Source organism: Vespa mandarinia, chromosome 12 (genome assembly GCF_050613455.1).
Source record: "Vespa mandarinia isolate Hongniang chromosome 12, ASM5061345v1, whole genome shotgun sequence".
NCBI classification, from domain to species: domain Eukaryota; kingdom Metazoa; phylum Arthropoda; class Insecta; order Hymenoptera; family Vespidae; genus Vespa; species Vespa mandarinia.
The window spans coordinates 5,178,522-5,192,500 of record NC_140821.1 but is presented as its reverse complement, the minus strand read 5'-3'; the positions used below and the strand labels follow the sequence as shown (position 1 = coordinate 5,192,500).

Below are 13,979 nucleotides of genomic sequence, written 5' to 3'. Positions count from 1 at the left end.
AACTATATATAATTGTAAACCTACCGAATATTTCATCAAAGTAATAATAATAATAATAATAATAATAATAATAATAATAATAATAATAATAATAATAATAATAATAATAATAATAATAATAAGTATTCTGATGAATCGACGAACGAATAAATAAATAAATCAGTGTCGTTTTTCCTTCAATGTAGAAGACCTTGAACCGATGACTTTTATCTAACATAAACTCAGCACGCGTCTCTTAGCAAACAGTAGACGTATACACGTTTGCATCTCAATGCTCGAAACGTTACCGTTTACGAGGCATAATTCACGAGCGAAATTTTCTAGTAATGTAAAGGACATCTCTTTGTCGTTTTCTCTTTTCTTAAAGATAATCATCACGTAGACTCTGTTCTGACTATAAAGCAGGCAAACGACAATAATGTTTTATTCAAATTATATCGTTTATCATTGAAAAATTTTTAATTTATTTAAACTTAACGATCAATTATTTTCTAATGTATTAAAAGTCATGTAATAGAGATAAACGATTAAGAATATTAATTATTTTTTTATATTCGTTAAATAAGCTCGAACGAACTAATAGAACGAGATAATAATATTGTAGTAGGTATGATTTACCTGATACGTGTGAAGCGTATCGATAGCACGCTGCCTACCATCTTGACTATAAACGCAGAGCGCCGAGAGTAATTCAACGACTTGTTTCTTAACCGAAGTACAGGCCGTGTCCAATGCTGAAATTGCGACGTATGTATGTATATCTATGTATGCATCTATGTATGTATGTAGGTATATGATTATCGATCCTTCGTCAAGTATTTCGAAAATGCGAGAGGATGTAGTAACATGAGAGAAGAAACGTGAAGAGGAATTACCCGAAGCAAGTTTTACGCAATAGTCAGGATTGTCCACGATATAGTCGAGGCCCACGTGCGAATCCATGTTGACTCTTAGAAGAGTGTTCCTAATCTAAACAAAAAGAAAAAAAGAAAAAAAAATTATTCAACGAGAATTAACATAAGTGTGAAATATTTTGATTTGTTTTTGTTTTTTTTTCTCTTCTCTCTTTTTTTTTCTTTTCTTTTCTTTTTTCGTAAATAGATACATAAAACAAAGTGTATACGTATAATAAGATTATTAATATTTTATTAATATATTTATATGATTAATAATAATAATATATTTTATGATATATGAGATATGTATATATATATAATATTTTAAATATTATATCAAAATTATAATAGATATTATACGCATTTGATTATTGTTACTTTATTATCACGTTGTTACAATAAATATAATAAATATAATAATGAAAATATATTAAGAAATATTATAGGAAAAAGTGTATTAATAAATATTATTTTAAACGCTTTAAACGGATACGTGGGTGATTTATATTAAGACAAAATTAAAATAAAATCAAAATATAAATCAAAATATAAATAAAAAAAAAATATATATATATATAAGTTAAAAAGGAAAATTCCCATAATATAACAAAATATTTCACAACGAAGTAGATAAAATGGTCCTTTATTATAAGAGATGATTTACGAGGTCGCTTTGAAAGGTCTTCCCGACTATGGTTGTTCGAACGATCGGAAGATATTACACGGCAATAAAGGTCGATGTTCCGGAGAGACCATTAATATTCTAATAAAATTCTGGCGAACGTGGGGTCGACGATATCGCTTAATTGGTCATTAACATTCTGCCGACAATTAAATCGCCAATTAAAAATATACACGTCAATGGTCGGTAAAGTAAATGGCATCTCTCATTATATTTTCACGTATTCTTTCATTTCCTTTTTATTTTTTTTTATTTTTTCGTTTTTAACATCTTCATTAAATAATCTTTCGGACAACGCATAAACGTACACGTACACGTATACTCAAGTACTGTCCACGTGCTCATGGACGGATTCGAAGTGTAAAATAAGTCGAAAGGCCATAGTGAATCTCGAGGATTCGTCCTCGAGGCGAACCAGAAATCGAGCTCTCGATTGTACGCATAAAACGTATTTTTCCAAGCACCTCATTGCTCTCGTGCCATTTTTAGACGGCGACTTGCACTATGATTCATAACGTTGGTCATGGAAAGCCTTAGCTGGAGTGTGTTTGCCACTCCAAAACTCTTTAAAATAAAAAGAGAGCGAGAGAGAGAGAGAGAGAGAGAGAGAGAAAAGTTGATTCGTTCGAAGGAATTTCCGTGTCGATGGCCATTTTCGTCGAACAAATATTATATCTATGTATATATGCATTGGTACATATATCCATTTACCATTTGAAATTCCTATTTTTCTACGTATCCATATTCTTTTATCTATCTATTCTTCCATAAGCGATAAATTATCCTGACAACAATGATCCTAATCGAGAAATACACATAGCGTTAGTATAAATATTAATAAGAGATCGATAATAATTTATGAAGAAAAAAAAAAGAGATCGAACTATCTATCCGTGTATTCATGTATTTATGTATAATATTTACGTAAATAAATATATACTTATATGTACATGACTATATTTTATATATACTACAAACTTATATATATATATATATTATATACTTAAATATATGTGATTGTATATACGTAAATACGTAATAAATAAATATCTATGTGTATTTATATAAATAAATATATATATATATATATATATACGAAGTAAATAAATAAATATGTATGTAGATATAGATAAACGAAACAAAATCGTGCCTTCGAGTAATAAGACTTTTGTGCGTTGTGCGAAATGTATAAATGATTTTTAAGGGGGATAAGCGAACAAGGAGCTTCTCATAAAACGTCGTATCGCCGTAAAAGAAAGAAAGAAAAAGAGAGAGAGAGAGAGAGAGAGAGAGAGAGAGAGAGAGAGAGAGAGACCAGTAAGATCGGAGAGTGGAGTTGAGGTCTAGGTTGGACTAATATACAAATACACAACACACATGCATATATACAACATATATATGTCTATACGGAGAATGTATAAGCATTAACACATACATACATACATAAATACATACACACATACATACATATATACGTATAATATGCGTAACGCACATACATACATACATACAAATAAAAAGCGTACGAGAATGGAGTAGAAGCACGTGTGCATGCAAGTGTCACGTGTATGTATGTATATGTAGCCGCTTAACGCGGGTGGATTCGCGCAAGAAGGAAACGTATTACGTACACTCGCTTACTCGCATGTAATCTGCAGGGGCGTAGGAAACATCATCTAAAATCGAGGTCGTATGTATGTACATATATATATATATATATATATATATATACGTATTTACGAAGAAGAGATGTCTTCTTCTTAAGTAGTCTCTGCCTACGTTATCATCCCGACTGAAATTCAAATCTTTAGTTTTTTTTCTTCTCGCACTTTTTTTCTTTTGCTATTTTTTTTCTGTTGTTTTCTTTTTTCTTTTTTTTCCTTCTAATTCTTTTTTTTTTCTTTTCATAATTATTTTCTTTCCCCACCTCGTTCCCCAGAACATCGATCGACCAATAAAGTAAAGAAGATATCTCTTATCAAATTCGAATTGAAATCGTTTTGTAGAAAATGAAAAAGGAAAAAAAAAGAAAAAGGAAAAAAGAACGGAAATATATATAACGCGAGATGTATAATATTTTATGATCGTTGTCTCATATCAGCATTGAAATAAAATAATTTTCTTAAAAATCCTTTCGTCAAATTAAATCGTTTCCATTTATGGGACGGACGATCGTCTCGAGGATCTTTTATTCGAATATTTTGGTACTTTTCAAAAATTTGACGCTTCGTAAGGATAATAAAGAGTAAATAAAGAAACAATGAGACAGAAAGAGAGAAAGAGAAAGAAAAAGAGAGAAAGAGAGAAAGAAAGAGACAGAGAGATACAGAGAAAGAGAGTGAGAGAGAGAAGATAACGAAGAAGTGAGTGGGAGAGAAAGAGAAGGCATCAGTAAGGGCAAGAAACCAACAGGGAAAGAATGGTAGGAAGGGAAGTCTCTCTGAGAAAAGACCATAGGATTGCGTCACTGAACGCGTGCACATACCTCTAGTCATGTTTAAAAATAGATTTCTTCGATATTAAGGACCGCGAGATGCAAAAGAGAAAGAGAGAGGGGGAGAGAGAGAGAGAGAGAAAGAGAGAGAGAGAGAGAAAGAGAGAGAGAGAGAGAGAGACGAAACTCTCGTTTGATTTCAATCGATTTATTTACGATTTCACTAGTAAGCCTGTTGATGCAAAAGAGAGAGATAGAGAGAGAGAAAAACTCTCTCGTTTGATTTCGATCAATTCATTTACGATTTCACGAGTAAATCTAACGATCCAAGAGAGACAGAGAAATTCTCTCATTTGATTTCGACAGATTCATTTACAATTTCACGAGTAAACCTGGACCGAGTAGGCCGGATGCTGTACGTTCGTGTCTTATACTTCAGAGAGGTAAACGACACCAAACGTCTGAGATATCTAAATCGTTATCTTGCACCGGACGCGAATAGTAACGATCGTTTGTCTGATTCATACTTTGTTCTCTCTCTCTCTCTCTCTCTCTCTTTCTTTCTTTCTCTCTCTATTTCTCTCATTTTCTCTTCCGAGTACACTGGCAATTCCTCAGGAGCTTCCTGTTATTTCGTTCCTACCGAGCTTCGACCGACGACGACAACGACAACGACAACGACGACAATGTTACGTAGCTCATGCGGAGTGTGACCATCTTAGGAAGGCCAAGATGAAAGGAAATAAAAACGAATGGAACCATTTTAATCTTTTTTCTCTATCTAACGTAAGATTAGTAAGTAAAATTATCTTTCGGATAAATTTTTTATGATGATGATGATGATGATGATGATGACGATGATAGTGATAATAATAATAATAATAATAATTTCTTCTTCTTCTTATTGTTGTTGTTGTTATTTTTATTATTGTTATTAACTATTATACCAATAATAGTCGCCATTATCTATTATTATAATTAACAAATATAAATAATATATTAATTATTTCGCGGGGATGTTTATTGTAATATAAATGTATAATAATTTGGTCTCTTCTTTTTCTGTTTCTCTCTCTCTTTCTCTCTCTCTTTTTTTCTTGCTTCCTTCGGAGTTCCTCGACGACGAGTTCTCGCAATGACTTTTTTATTCTCAAGGACGAATCATTTTATCGAAGAGGAATTTAAAAGTTTCCATTAAGATAAGAGAGAAGGAAATTGTTAATATTAATGATACAAGAAACGAAAATAAATATTATTTCTAAATTACAAAAACGAAGAGATAATTTCATTTATAAAATATTCCGATTGACGCGTTGACAAGATCATGATAAAAAAAATAACTACAAGTAAAATTATAAACAGAATAAGATGTCTCGATTAAAAAAAAAAAAAAAAAAAGAAAATGAAAGAAAAAAAGAAAACCAGAACAAGACAAAACAAAAAAATCGACAAACAAACAATAAGAATAAACGAACGAACGAACGAATGAAAATCAAACGAACAAAAAATAAAACAAACAAACTAACAAATGATAAATGACATAGAACGAATTGATAGATTTGTAATTGGCTCTCGACTCCAGATCGTCCCAAAGAAAAAAGAATGATAAAGAAACAGTTAGGTCTTTCTCTCTCTCTCTCTCTCTCTCTCTCTCTCTCTCTCTCTCTCTCTCTCTCTTTCTCTCTCTCTCTCTCTCTCTCTCTCTCTCTCTCTCTCTCTCTCTCTTTCTCTAACTGTTAAGATCGTACGAAATTGTATTTGACTGTATTAGACAGAACGAATTACTAATCGTAGGAAGCAAACAGGCAGGCGCAACAAGCGAACATGCCATACGTGTAAGTACATACGCTGAGGGTTCGCATTGAACGAGCTCTCTTTCTGTCTCTCTCTCTCTCTCTCTCTATATATATATATATATATATATATATATATATATATATCTTTCTCTCTCGCACATTCGCGTGGCCAACGTAGGATACCATATCGGGCACCTTGTTGACCTCGTCTCTCTTCTCTCTGTCTCTTGGAGCATTCCCGAGAGCACCATCTCGTTCTATCTCGCTCTCTCTCTCTCTCTCTCTCTCTCTCTCTCTGTCTTTCATTTTCTCTTTCTCGCCATGAACGAATAGTCGGACTCCTTCTCTCGCGGACTTCTTGCCTTCCCACGTCTTTCACTCGTACGACAAAAGGGTTTTCGGCTGTTTCTCTGTCACCTCGACTATTTCGTATTCAGAACAGATGATCTCTCTCTCTTTTTCTATCTCTCTCTCTCTCTTTCTCTCTCTCTCTGTTTTTCTCTGTCTCTCTTTTTTTTTCCTTTTTTTTTTTTTATAGACATGGCGCCAAGAAGCTGGAACAGATCGATCGATCAAAGCTCTGAATCATCATCGTCGTAGTTTCGCAGAATATTCAATTCCATGAAAATTGTATATAGTTAAATAAGAGAGAGAAAGAGAGAGAGAGAGAAGACTCATTATTACATCTTAACGTAAACTTACAACTGTGCTCTTCTCATATGTATATATATATATATATATATATATGTATGTATGTATGTTTTTCTGTTATGTGTGCGATAGTTATGCCTACTTTCTTGATATAGGTACATTCATGTTATGTACATTCTGTATAGATACGTGTTTATGTATCTATGTATCTTTTTCTTTTTCTTTTTTCTTTTTTTTTTTTTTTTTTTTTTTAACGTTTCAGGAAGAAGGAACATATATCCTTATTAGGGATACCATGAAATAAACGAAAAAGGAACTACCGTTTTGTGATTTTCCATAAAGTTTCAATCCAACGACGACGAATGGAGATAAGAAGAAGAAGGAAGCGAACGAAATACGAATTATTCTATAGGATGGAAATATGGGAATAGTGGATAGATAGACAATCCATGTGAGCTCGAACTAATATGGGGATTCGTCGCTCTCGAACGGTGAATAATACGCTTCTATATCGGGAAGCAGCAACCAGGGGCGGCAAGAAGGCCATTAATGTTCTAGTAGCCTCTGTTGGCTCACCTCTCTTTAACATTTACGGGGTGTCCTTAAATGAGCCAAAATCATGACTTTCCAATTTTGTATTGCCCGACTGCTATTATTAGACTCATGGTTACGGTTTTCTTCTTCTTCTTCTTCTTCTTTCTTTTTTATCATCTTTTTCTTTTTCATTTTTTTTTTTAATTTATTTTTTTTTTATAAGGAACGAAAGATTTCTTTCCAACAAAGGAACGATTTCTTTACCTTTCATTTTTTTTATTTTTTTGAAATATAATTCGTTGAAAAAATTTCGATTGTTCGTCATTGAAGTAATCTTTAATCCGTTCTATTATAAGTTATAAAAGAAAGAAAAAGAAGAGAAAAAAGAAAGAGGAATAATTGAAAAAATTGTTCCCCCGAACTTTTCCTTTTTCATACTGGGACGCACCTGCGCTCCTCCTCCTCCTCCGTTTTTAACGAGGCTCACAGGGCTCACTCGAGTCAGATCGATGTTTTGATTCATTCTGCACCAATGCGACCCGGTCGCGGTTACCTTGTCGCAACGTGGTCATGGCCCCGACTGGATGTGGATAGTGGTCAGGATCGTCCCCCCTTCACTTTTACTTGTATCTATGACACCGAGTACTCTTCGAGCACACGCGGATCATACTTCTGACAAGGCACGAAAATTGTATACGAAAAGGGGGGGGGGGGGGGGGAAGAAAAAAAAGAAAAAAAAATGAAAATGAGATTCATGATTGTATACGAAAGATAGGGAAAGAAGAAAAAGAAGAAAGAAGAAAAAGCCGATGGAATCGTCCAAAAAAAAACCACAAACTTTTGTTTTAGGCAAACTTCATTCGATGTTTCCCATTGAAAATAAAAAGAAAAAAGGACAATAAAAAAAAGGAAAAAGAAGATGAAAGATAAAAGATAAAATAATTTATCGTTGAACAATTTGACGACGTTACCTTTAGATAACGCTTATAAGTTTATACTCGTACCCACGTAATAACGATAATATTATAGTCTCTCTTAGAGCATAGGATCAAGCGTAAATAACAGGCGAATCACTTTAATACAACTTTGCGATGCTCGTTGACTCACGCTCGTCGCATATTCAAGTGTCGCCCGGAGGTAAGTAAGTAAAGGCATTTAAGACTGATGCAAATCCTTTCGTGTGAATCTATACAATTAATGATAGATTTTTCCCTGTCGACAAGTCTCTATCATGAAATTTCTAGATCATGAACAGGTGTTCTTATAGAATTTTCAATTAATCCTTACTTCCTTGCGACGAGAGAATTAATCGAGTTCGTTTAAATGTATATTATTTTATTATTTTTTCTTTTTTTTTTTCTTCTTCATTTTTATTATAAAAACTTTTTTTTACAAACAAGCCTACCCAAAAGATAATTACTCCCAAAGTGGATCATCACGATGTGTTTATCGTAATAAAAATGAAAAACGAGAAAAAAAAATTCTTTTTTTCTTTTCAAGATAAAAATCAAGATTTTTTTACGATCGTACACTTAAGATGTGTCTTCTCATTTCTCGTAAATATCCTACAATCGAATCGCAAAGCGTGAGAAGAGATCAGCAGGTGCTCCGTGGGTGGGCACCTGCACGATACGCGGAGTCAGCTTAAGCGTACTATCATGAACGAGAAAAGAGACGTTGAAAATTCGATAAGAACTAACAGAGAAGAAAAAAAGATTTTGAGTGATACCTTGGTTTTTTTTTTGTTTTGTTTAGTTTCCTCTTTTTTCTTTCTTTTTTATTTATTTATTTATTTTATTTATTTATTTTTTTTTTTTTTCATTCTTTCCTCTCACCTTCTTTTTTCTTCGCTCGTCGTCGGGAGAACGTGTCGACTATCGAGACTGACATCCCGATGTCGATATTCGCGCACACAACACTTACACTTTTTCCGCCAGGAACGTTTCGCGGAAACTGCGTTTCAGGAGCGCGCAAAGTGCCGCCGCAAGATCGAGCGGCGGACCGATCTCTCGCGCATGCGCCTTTAACTATCTCTAATATCTCCCCACCATTTCCTCTTTTGGCGGGTCCGCTTAAGTCCCTTTTCCATTTCTCTTCGAACACTCGGCGTTAATTCACATTATTTTCCCTTGAAATTATCATTCGTTTGTATTAATTTTTTTTTCTTTTTAATATTGTCATCGATTTTCTTTCTTCTCTTTCTTTTTATTCTATTAGCGATTTGTTTTTTATTTTCTCTTATTTTCTTTTTTTTTTTTTTTTTTTCTAAATCTAAAATCAAAACTGTTAGGACTGTAAGAACAACGTACACGTAAGGATTATATATAAATAAAATTGTGTATTGTAATATTGTTGGGAATATACAGTCAATCAACGATTTTCTTTCCAATTTTTTATGCGACTCTACTGATATTTAGTTAATTACTTTGTTTTGTTTTTGTTTGTTTGTTTGTTTGTTTGTTTGTTTGTTTCTTTCTTTCTTTCTTTCTTTCTCATAGAGAAATTAGAAACGTTGATGAATATTCGATGGCTGAGTTGGTTGGGCGGTTGAATATACCATTGCGGGTGGTTGCTGATGGGTCATAGCATGACTCTGATGTTGATGGAATTCTGGAGCCCCATGGGGTCCGTTTAGCCTCACACGTTTTGCATTCTGTCCGTGATTGTGATCGCCATTTCCTTGCTGCTGTTGATTTTGTTGCTGCTACGTTTGTAATATAATTGTTTATAATAGTCGGAAACTTTCGAAGAGATGTTATTTTAAAATATGATTACCGTTTGCTGTTGATTCTGCCTTGCTTTATTTTCAGTCTTTTCCTCTGTGTCATCGTCCGTAAGGAATTCTCTCTTTGGATACGGAATAGGACATCCCGCGAATATACTACAATATCAAAGATCTTAGGTAAGATATATTTTTATCGTTATAATAGCAACAGAAAGAAGAAAAAGAAAAACAAAAAAAAACGAAAAAAAGAGAAAGAAATGAATAATACTCCTGAGTTGGCAGTGGCTCCTCTTGAAAGTATGCATCCTGCATAGAATGCTCGGACGTGATTCGTTTGTTTGGATCCATCATTAGCAACTTTTGTAACTAGAAGTTTAATGAAATTAATATCATAAAATTCTTATATATTAATGATTAACTGATATTTATGTATCGATAATCTTTTGATATATAAATTTGAAATATATAAATCATACTCATACCAGGTTAAATGCCTTGCTATCGGGTTTGATTTTATGTCGATCCATATACTTTGTTAATGAACAATTCGCATAGCTAAAAATGGGATGAAAACTTCCTATTAACATCTGTTTACAACAAAAGTAAACGTTGATTGTATGTTTAAATTATCATAAATCTTTTTTGCAATAAAATACATACTTAGATCTTTTAAAATCTTTCAGTAACGTTGGATGCTCTGGCATCTTTTTAATATCTTCCCAATCTTTCTCTAATGGAAACCCCATAACATTAAATATCCTATAAAATAATATACAAAACATCAATATTGTATTTGTGTCAAAATGATTATTTATCATAACAAAATATAGCTAACCTATCTAATTGGTCATGATGGTATGGATTACTTGTTTTAATATCTTCTTGCCTACAATGAAAGATAGGTTCACAGGTTAACAGCTCCGCGAATATACAACCAATAGCCCATATATCTGTAATATTACAAATTATTTAATATTAATCAATATTATCGGATTTAAAACTAACTTAAAAAGTATCCAAACATACCTATAGCTTTTGTATAATGTCTAGCACCTAACAGTAATTCTGGTGCCCTATACCAGAATGTTACTACAACAGGATCTAAATCTGCTAATGGTTTTAAAGGAGCATTAAATAATCTAGCAAAACCCATGTCTGCGATTTTGACACGTCCTCTTTCGTTTCCTTCTCCCATTACTAAAATATTCGCTGGTTTCTGAAAAAAAATATAAATATTATATGACTGATAATTAAAATACAATTTACAGAAAAATCTTATTGATTTAAATAATATTTACCAAATCTCTATGAAGAACCCAGTTGGAATGTAAATAATGAATGCCATCTAAAATTTGATATAATAAGGATTTAACCATACTTTTTGGTACCATTACTGGTTTTTTATTTGCCTTTGCTGCCCTATTAAATTTAATAATATGCTGCAAATAAATCATTCTTAAAGTATATACTCAAATTTATTAATAATTAAAATTTGTAAAACTAGAAAACACATACCCAAAGATCATGTTCTGCGAAATCAAAGAGTAACCACACTTTGCGGTCATTATGTGACAAGAAAACGCGTATGAGTGTAATGACATTGACATGCTTTAATTCCCTGAGTAACTGTAAAAAAAAAGAAAAAAAAAAGTAAAAGAATAGTTGTTTTATATTTACCAAATATTACTAAATTAATTCAACTAAAACATATACTTACAGCAAAATAAAAGAAAATAATAAAATATACTTACAGCAATTTCCCGACATGCAGACATAGATAGACCTGTGCCTTCTATTTGTTTCAGGCCAAAATCTTTAGTGTCAGGCCGAGATTTTAATTCACTATCGGGTACACTATTTTTGGCATAGTAATGTTAAATTATAAATAATTGATTCAGAATTAGTAAGTTGATTATGTAACTTGATAAAAAATAATTGATTAGTTTAAATCATCTCTGTACATGCTTAAGAGTAATATACGTACAGAAGATATAAGATTAATCTTTTTTTTCCAAATTATAGTTAAAATATTTGATACATCTAAAAATATTTTGCACAATGAAATGCATATATTTCTACAGCTTGTAAGATAGTTTTCACATATACTTTTATAAACATATCATAAAGCTAAATATATTGAAAATGTCCTTTAAAGAAGTATCAATGTCAATGAAGAATTAACTTTGAATACAAAAGAATGTAAAATCATGAAATAGCCATTTTGAAAGAACAAGGTAAAGGAAAATTTGAAGTCACTTTTACATAAATTGTTTACTAATGTTTACATCCAAGAGATTTATTATCATAAATAAATCATTTTATTTCATAAGAAAGGATGAAATGTATTAAAAATAATATGATGTTTTACGAAGAAAGATTAGGTTAGGTTAGAACACTAACCCCTCTTTTCTACGAGCTTTATAGACGTGCCCGTATGTACCTCTTCCAACCTTACATCCTTCAAATTCAAAAAGGTCCTCGACTTTAGTCCGATCCTTCTGTGCTTTCATTTTAAATTCGTAATCCATCATGGTTAATACTATCAGACTAATTATCAACTATAAGCTAACATCTTTAACTTGCGTCTGCACCCGTAAACGCGTACGAAATCAGAAATATTTTGCACAGACCAGAAAATACATATCTCAAATCTGATCCACTTAACGTTGCATTGTAACACGCTACTATTCACCACTTTGCTGTCACTATATGAACTTATAATTCGTGATGCCAACGCAGGAAAATTTTGGCGCTTGCGTAGAGATTGCGTCACGTGTCTGTTAGTTCATTGCGCGGTAAATACAAAAGTGAAATTTGAAAATATTACTATTTCTTTACATTTACAAATTTTTTCTGTTAATTTAATATAAAAAAAATCATTTGCATTTTAAATAGTCAATATATGGATAATTAGTTCCGTTGAAATACAATGATAAACTTAATACTTTAATGACGTATTTCTATATCAGAAATAGGATAGAAAGAGAGAGAGAGAGAGAAAAAAAAAAAGAAATCGCTGTAAACCGCTGATATTATAAATTTCCTTTAAATGATAAAATTATCAAAATCCTAATATAAGAAAGTATAGTACTCCATAAAAAAAAAAAAACAATTAAATTTATTTCGAAGAAAAAGGTTTAAAAAAATCATCGTTTTAATATCTTTTATTGTCCTTTTATAACATAGTGCACAATCGATAACATTTTTTTTTACACAATCCAGCCGCCAAGAATAAGATCTGTTAAAAGGACATATAAACATAACTAGTAATACACAATTGATTATTAATTCGATAGTAAAGATCGTAGAGATACATTGGAACGATATCAACTGGAACTGACAATAAAGATCGTAAACCGTCGATAAAACGGTTATATTTATGTACATATGTACGTTTTAGCAATACTATTAAAGTTTAATAGTAATTAGTCGTTTGACATTAATAGAATTTGTTATTAGTGAAAATATTCGATATTCGAGTAAAAGTTTTAGGCGAATCTAAGATCCCCAAAGATATCATTTTCTGAATGAAATCGAATGTCTATATTTTTGATATATCATTATATGTAAATATATTAACATTAGATACCTTTCATGATATAATATATACTACCTCTTGTAGTTCTCATTTGTTATTTTATTTTTCCCCTTTTCTTTGTTCCTTTACCTTTTTTCTTCTTTTTTTTTTCTTTTTTTTTTTAATACGGATCACAGATATGTCGTTGTTCTTAGAAGAAAATAATAAATGGCGGTGGACCAAACGAGCAACATGGCAAAGTTTATCCATGGATCGAACACGTGTAGGCAGAGAAATTGACATCTTATGCGACATGAATTATATTTCTTTAATCTAAAGTCGTCGCATAAAATGTTGTTATTATTTATATGAATTAACAATTTTATTAGCAAAACGAGAAGATAACTTTGGCTTTAACAGGTATCCATTCGATCATCAAAATATCAGATTGACGATCGATAATAAGTTAAGAATATTTACAAAAGACATCTTTGATAATTCTCGATCCGTCTCGATGATCTTCAGTATCTCAAAATCAATTGATACTGAGTTCGATCATATAAAAAAAAAATAAAATAAAATAAAATAAAATAAATAAATAAATAAATAAATAATAATAAGAAAAAAACACAAAAAATTTGTCAACGATATCGTCAGAATATCTCAATCGTCGACGATAGACGTATGGCATTTTTCAACAAACGTTTCTTGTTTCTTGAAGTCGATTTAAATATACAACATTAA

General features: G+C 31.7%; 2 protein-coding genes across 7 annotated transcripts in view; both read right to left on the bottom strand.

Annotated features, from left to right (window-relative positions):
• Positions 1-8,977, bottom strand: part of form3 (FH2 domain-containing protein formin 3) — a 26,220-nt gene extending 17,243 nt beyond the window's left edge. For 2 of the 4 annotated variants that reach the window (XM_035884389.2, XM_035884390.2), the window contains exons 1-3: positions 7,442-7,603; positions 876-969; positions 619-734 (exon numbers count right to left, since the gene is read on the bottom strand). In XM_035884389.2, coding sequence (XP_035740282.1) covers positions 619-734; positions 876-969; positions 7,442-7,516 — 285 coding nt within the window. In that variant the 5' untranslated portion in view covers positions 7,517-7,603. Of the gene's footprint in view, positions 1-618; positions 735-875; positions 970-7,441; positions 7,604-8,828 lie in introns of those variants that run through there. The other 2 variants (XM_035884391.2, XM_035884388.2) reach the window with 2 other exon arrangements.
• Positions 8,978-9,312: 335 nt separating this feature from the next.
• Positions 9,313-12,439, bottom strand: Cdk8 (cyclin-dependent kinase 8). 3 transcript variants are annotated; one of them, XM_035884408.2, is made up of 11 exons: positions 12,119-12,439; positions 11,470-11,572; positions 11,234-11,344; positions 11,017-11,157; positions 10,745-10,934; positions 10,554-10,668; positions 10,379-10,477; positions 10,201-10,273; positions 9,987-10,084; positions 9,769-9,874; positions 9,313-9,694 (listed from the first exon to the last, which is right to left on the bottom strand). In XM_035884408.2, the coding sequence occupies exons 1-11, from the start codon at positions 12,247-12,249 to the stop codon at positions 9,497-9,499; spliced, it is 1,365 nt and encodes a 454-aa protein (XP_035740301.1). In that variant the 5' UTR covers positions 12,250-12,439; the 3' UTR covers positions 9,313-9,496. The 3 variants fall into 3 exon arrangements, with proteins under 3 accessions (XP_035740301.1, XP_085516795.1, XP_035740300.1); XM_085660669.1 differs by having other exon boundaries at positions 9,313-9,697; positions 12,159-12,439; XM_035884407.2 differs by having other exon boundaries at positions 9,314-9,697; positions 12,119-12,438.
• Between the last annotated feature and the right edge of the window lie 1,540 nt (positions 12,440-13,979).

Coding starts and splice junctions, on each gene's coding strand:
- Cdk8 (XM_035884407.2), bottom strand. CDS start 12,249: ATGATGGATTACGAATTTAAAATGAAAGCACAGAAGGATCGGACTAAA. Junction 10,935..11,016: donor GGGTTCTTCATAGAGATTTG/GTAAATATTATT, acceptor ATTTTTTTTCAG/AAACCAGCGAATATTTTAGT. Junction 10,274..10,378: donor AAAGATTTTAAAAGATCTAA/GTATGTATTTTA, acceptor TCCCATTTTTAG/CTATGCGAATTGTTCATTAA.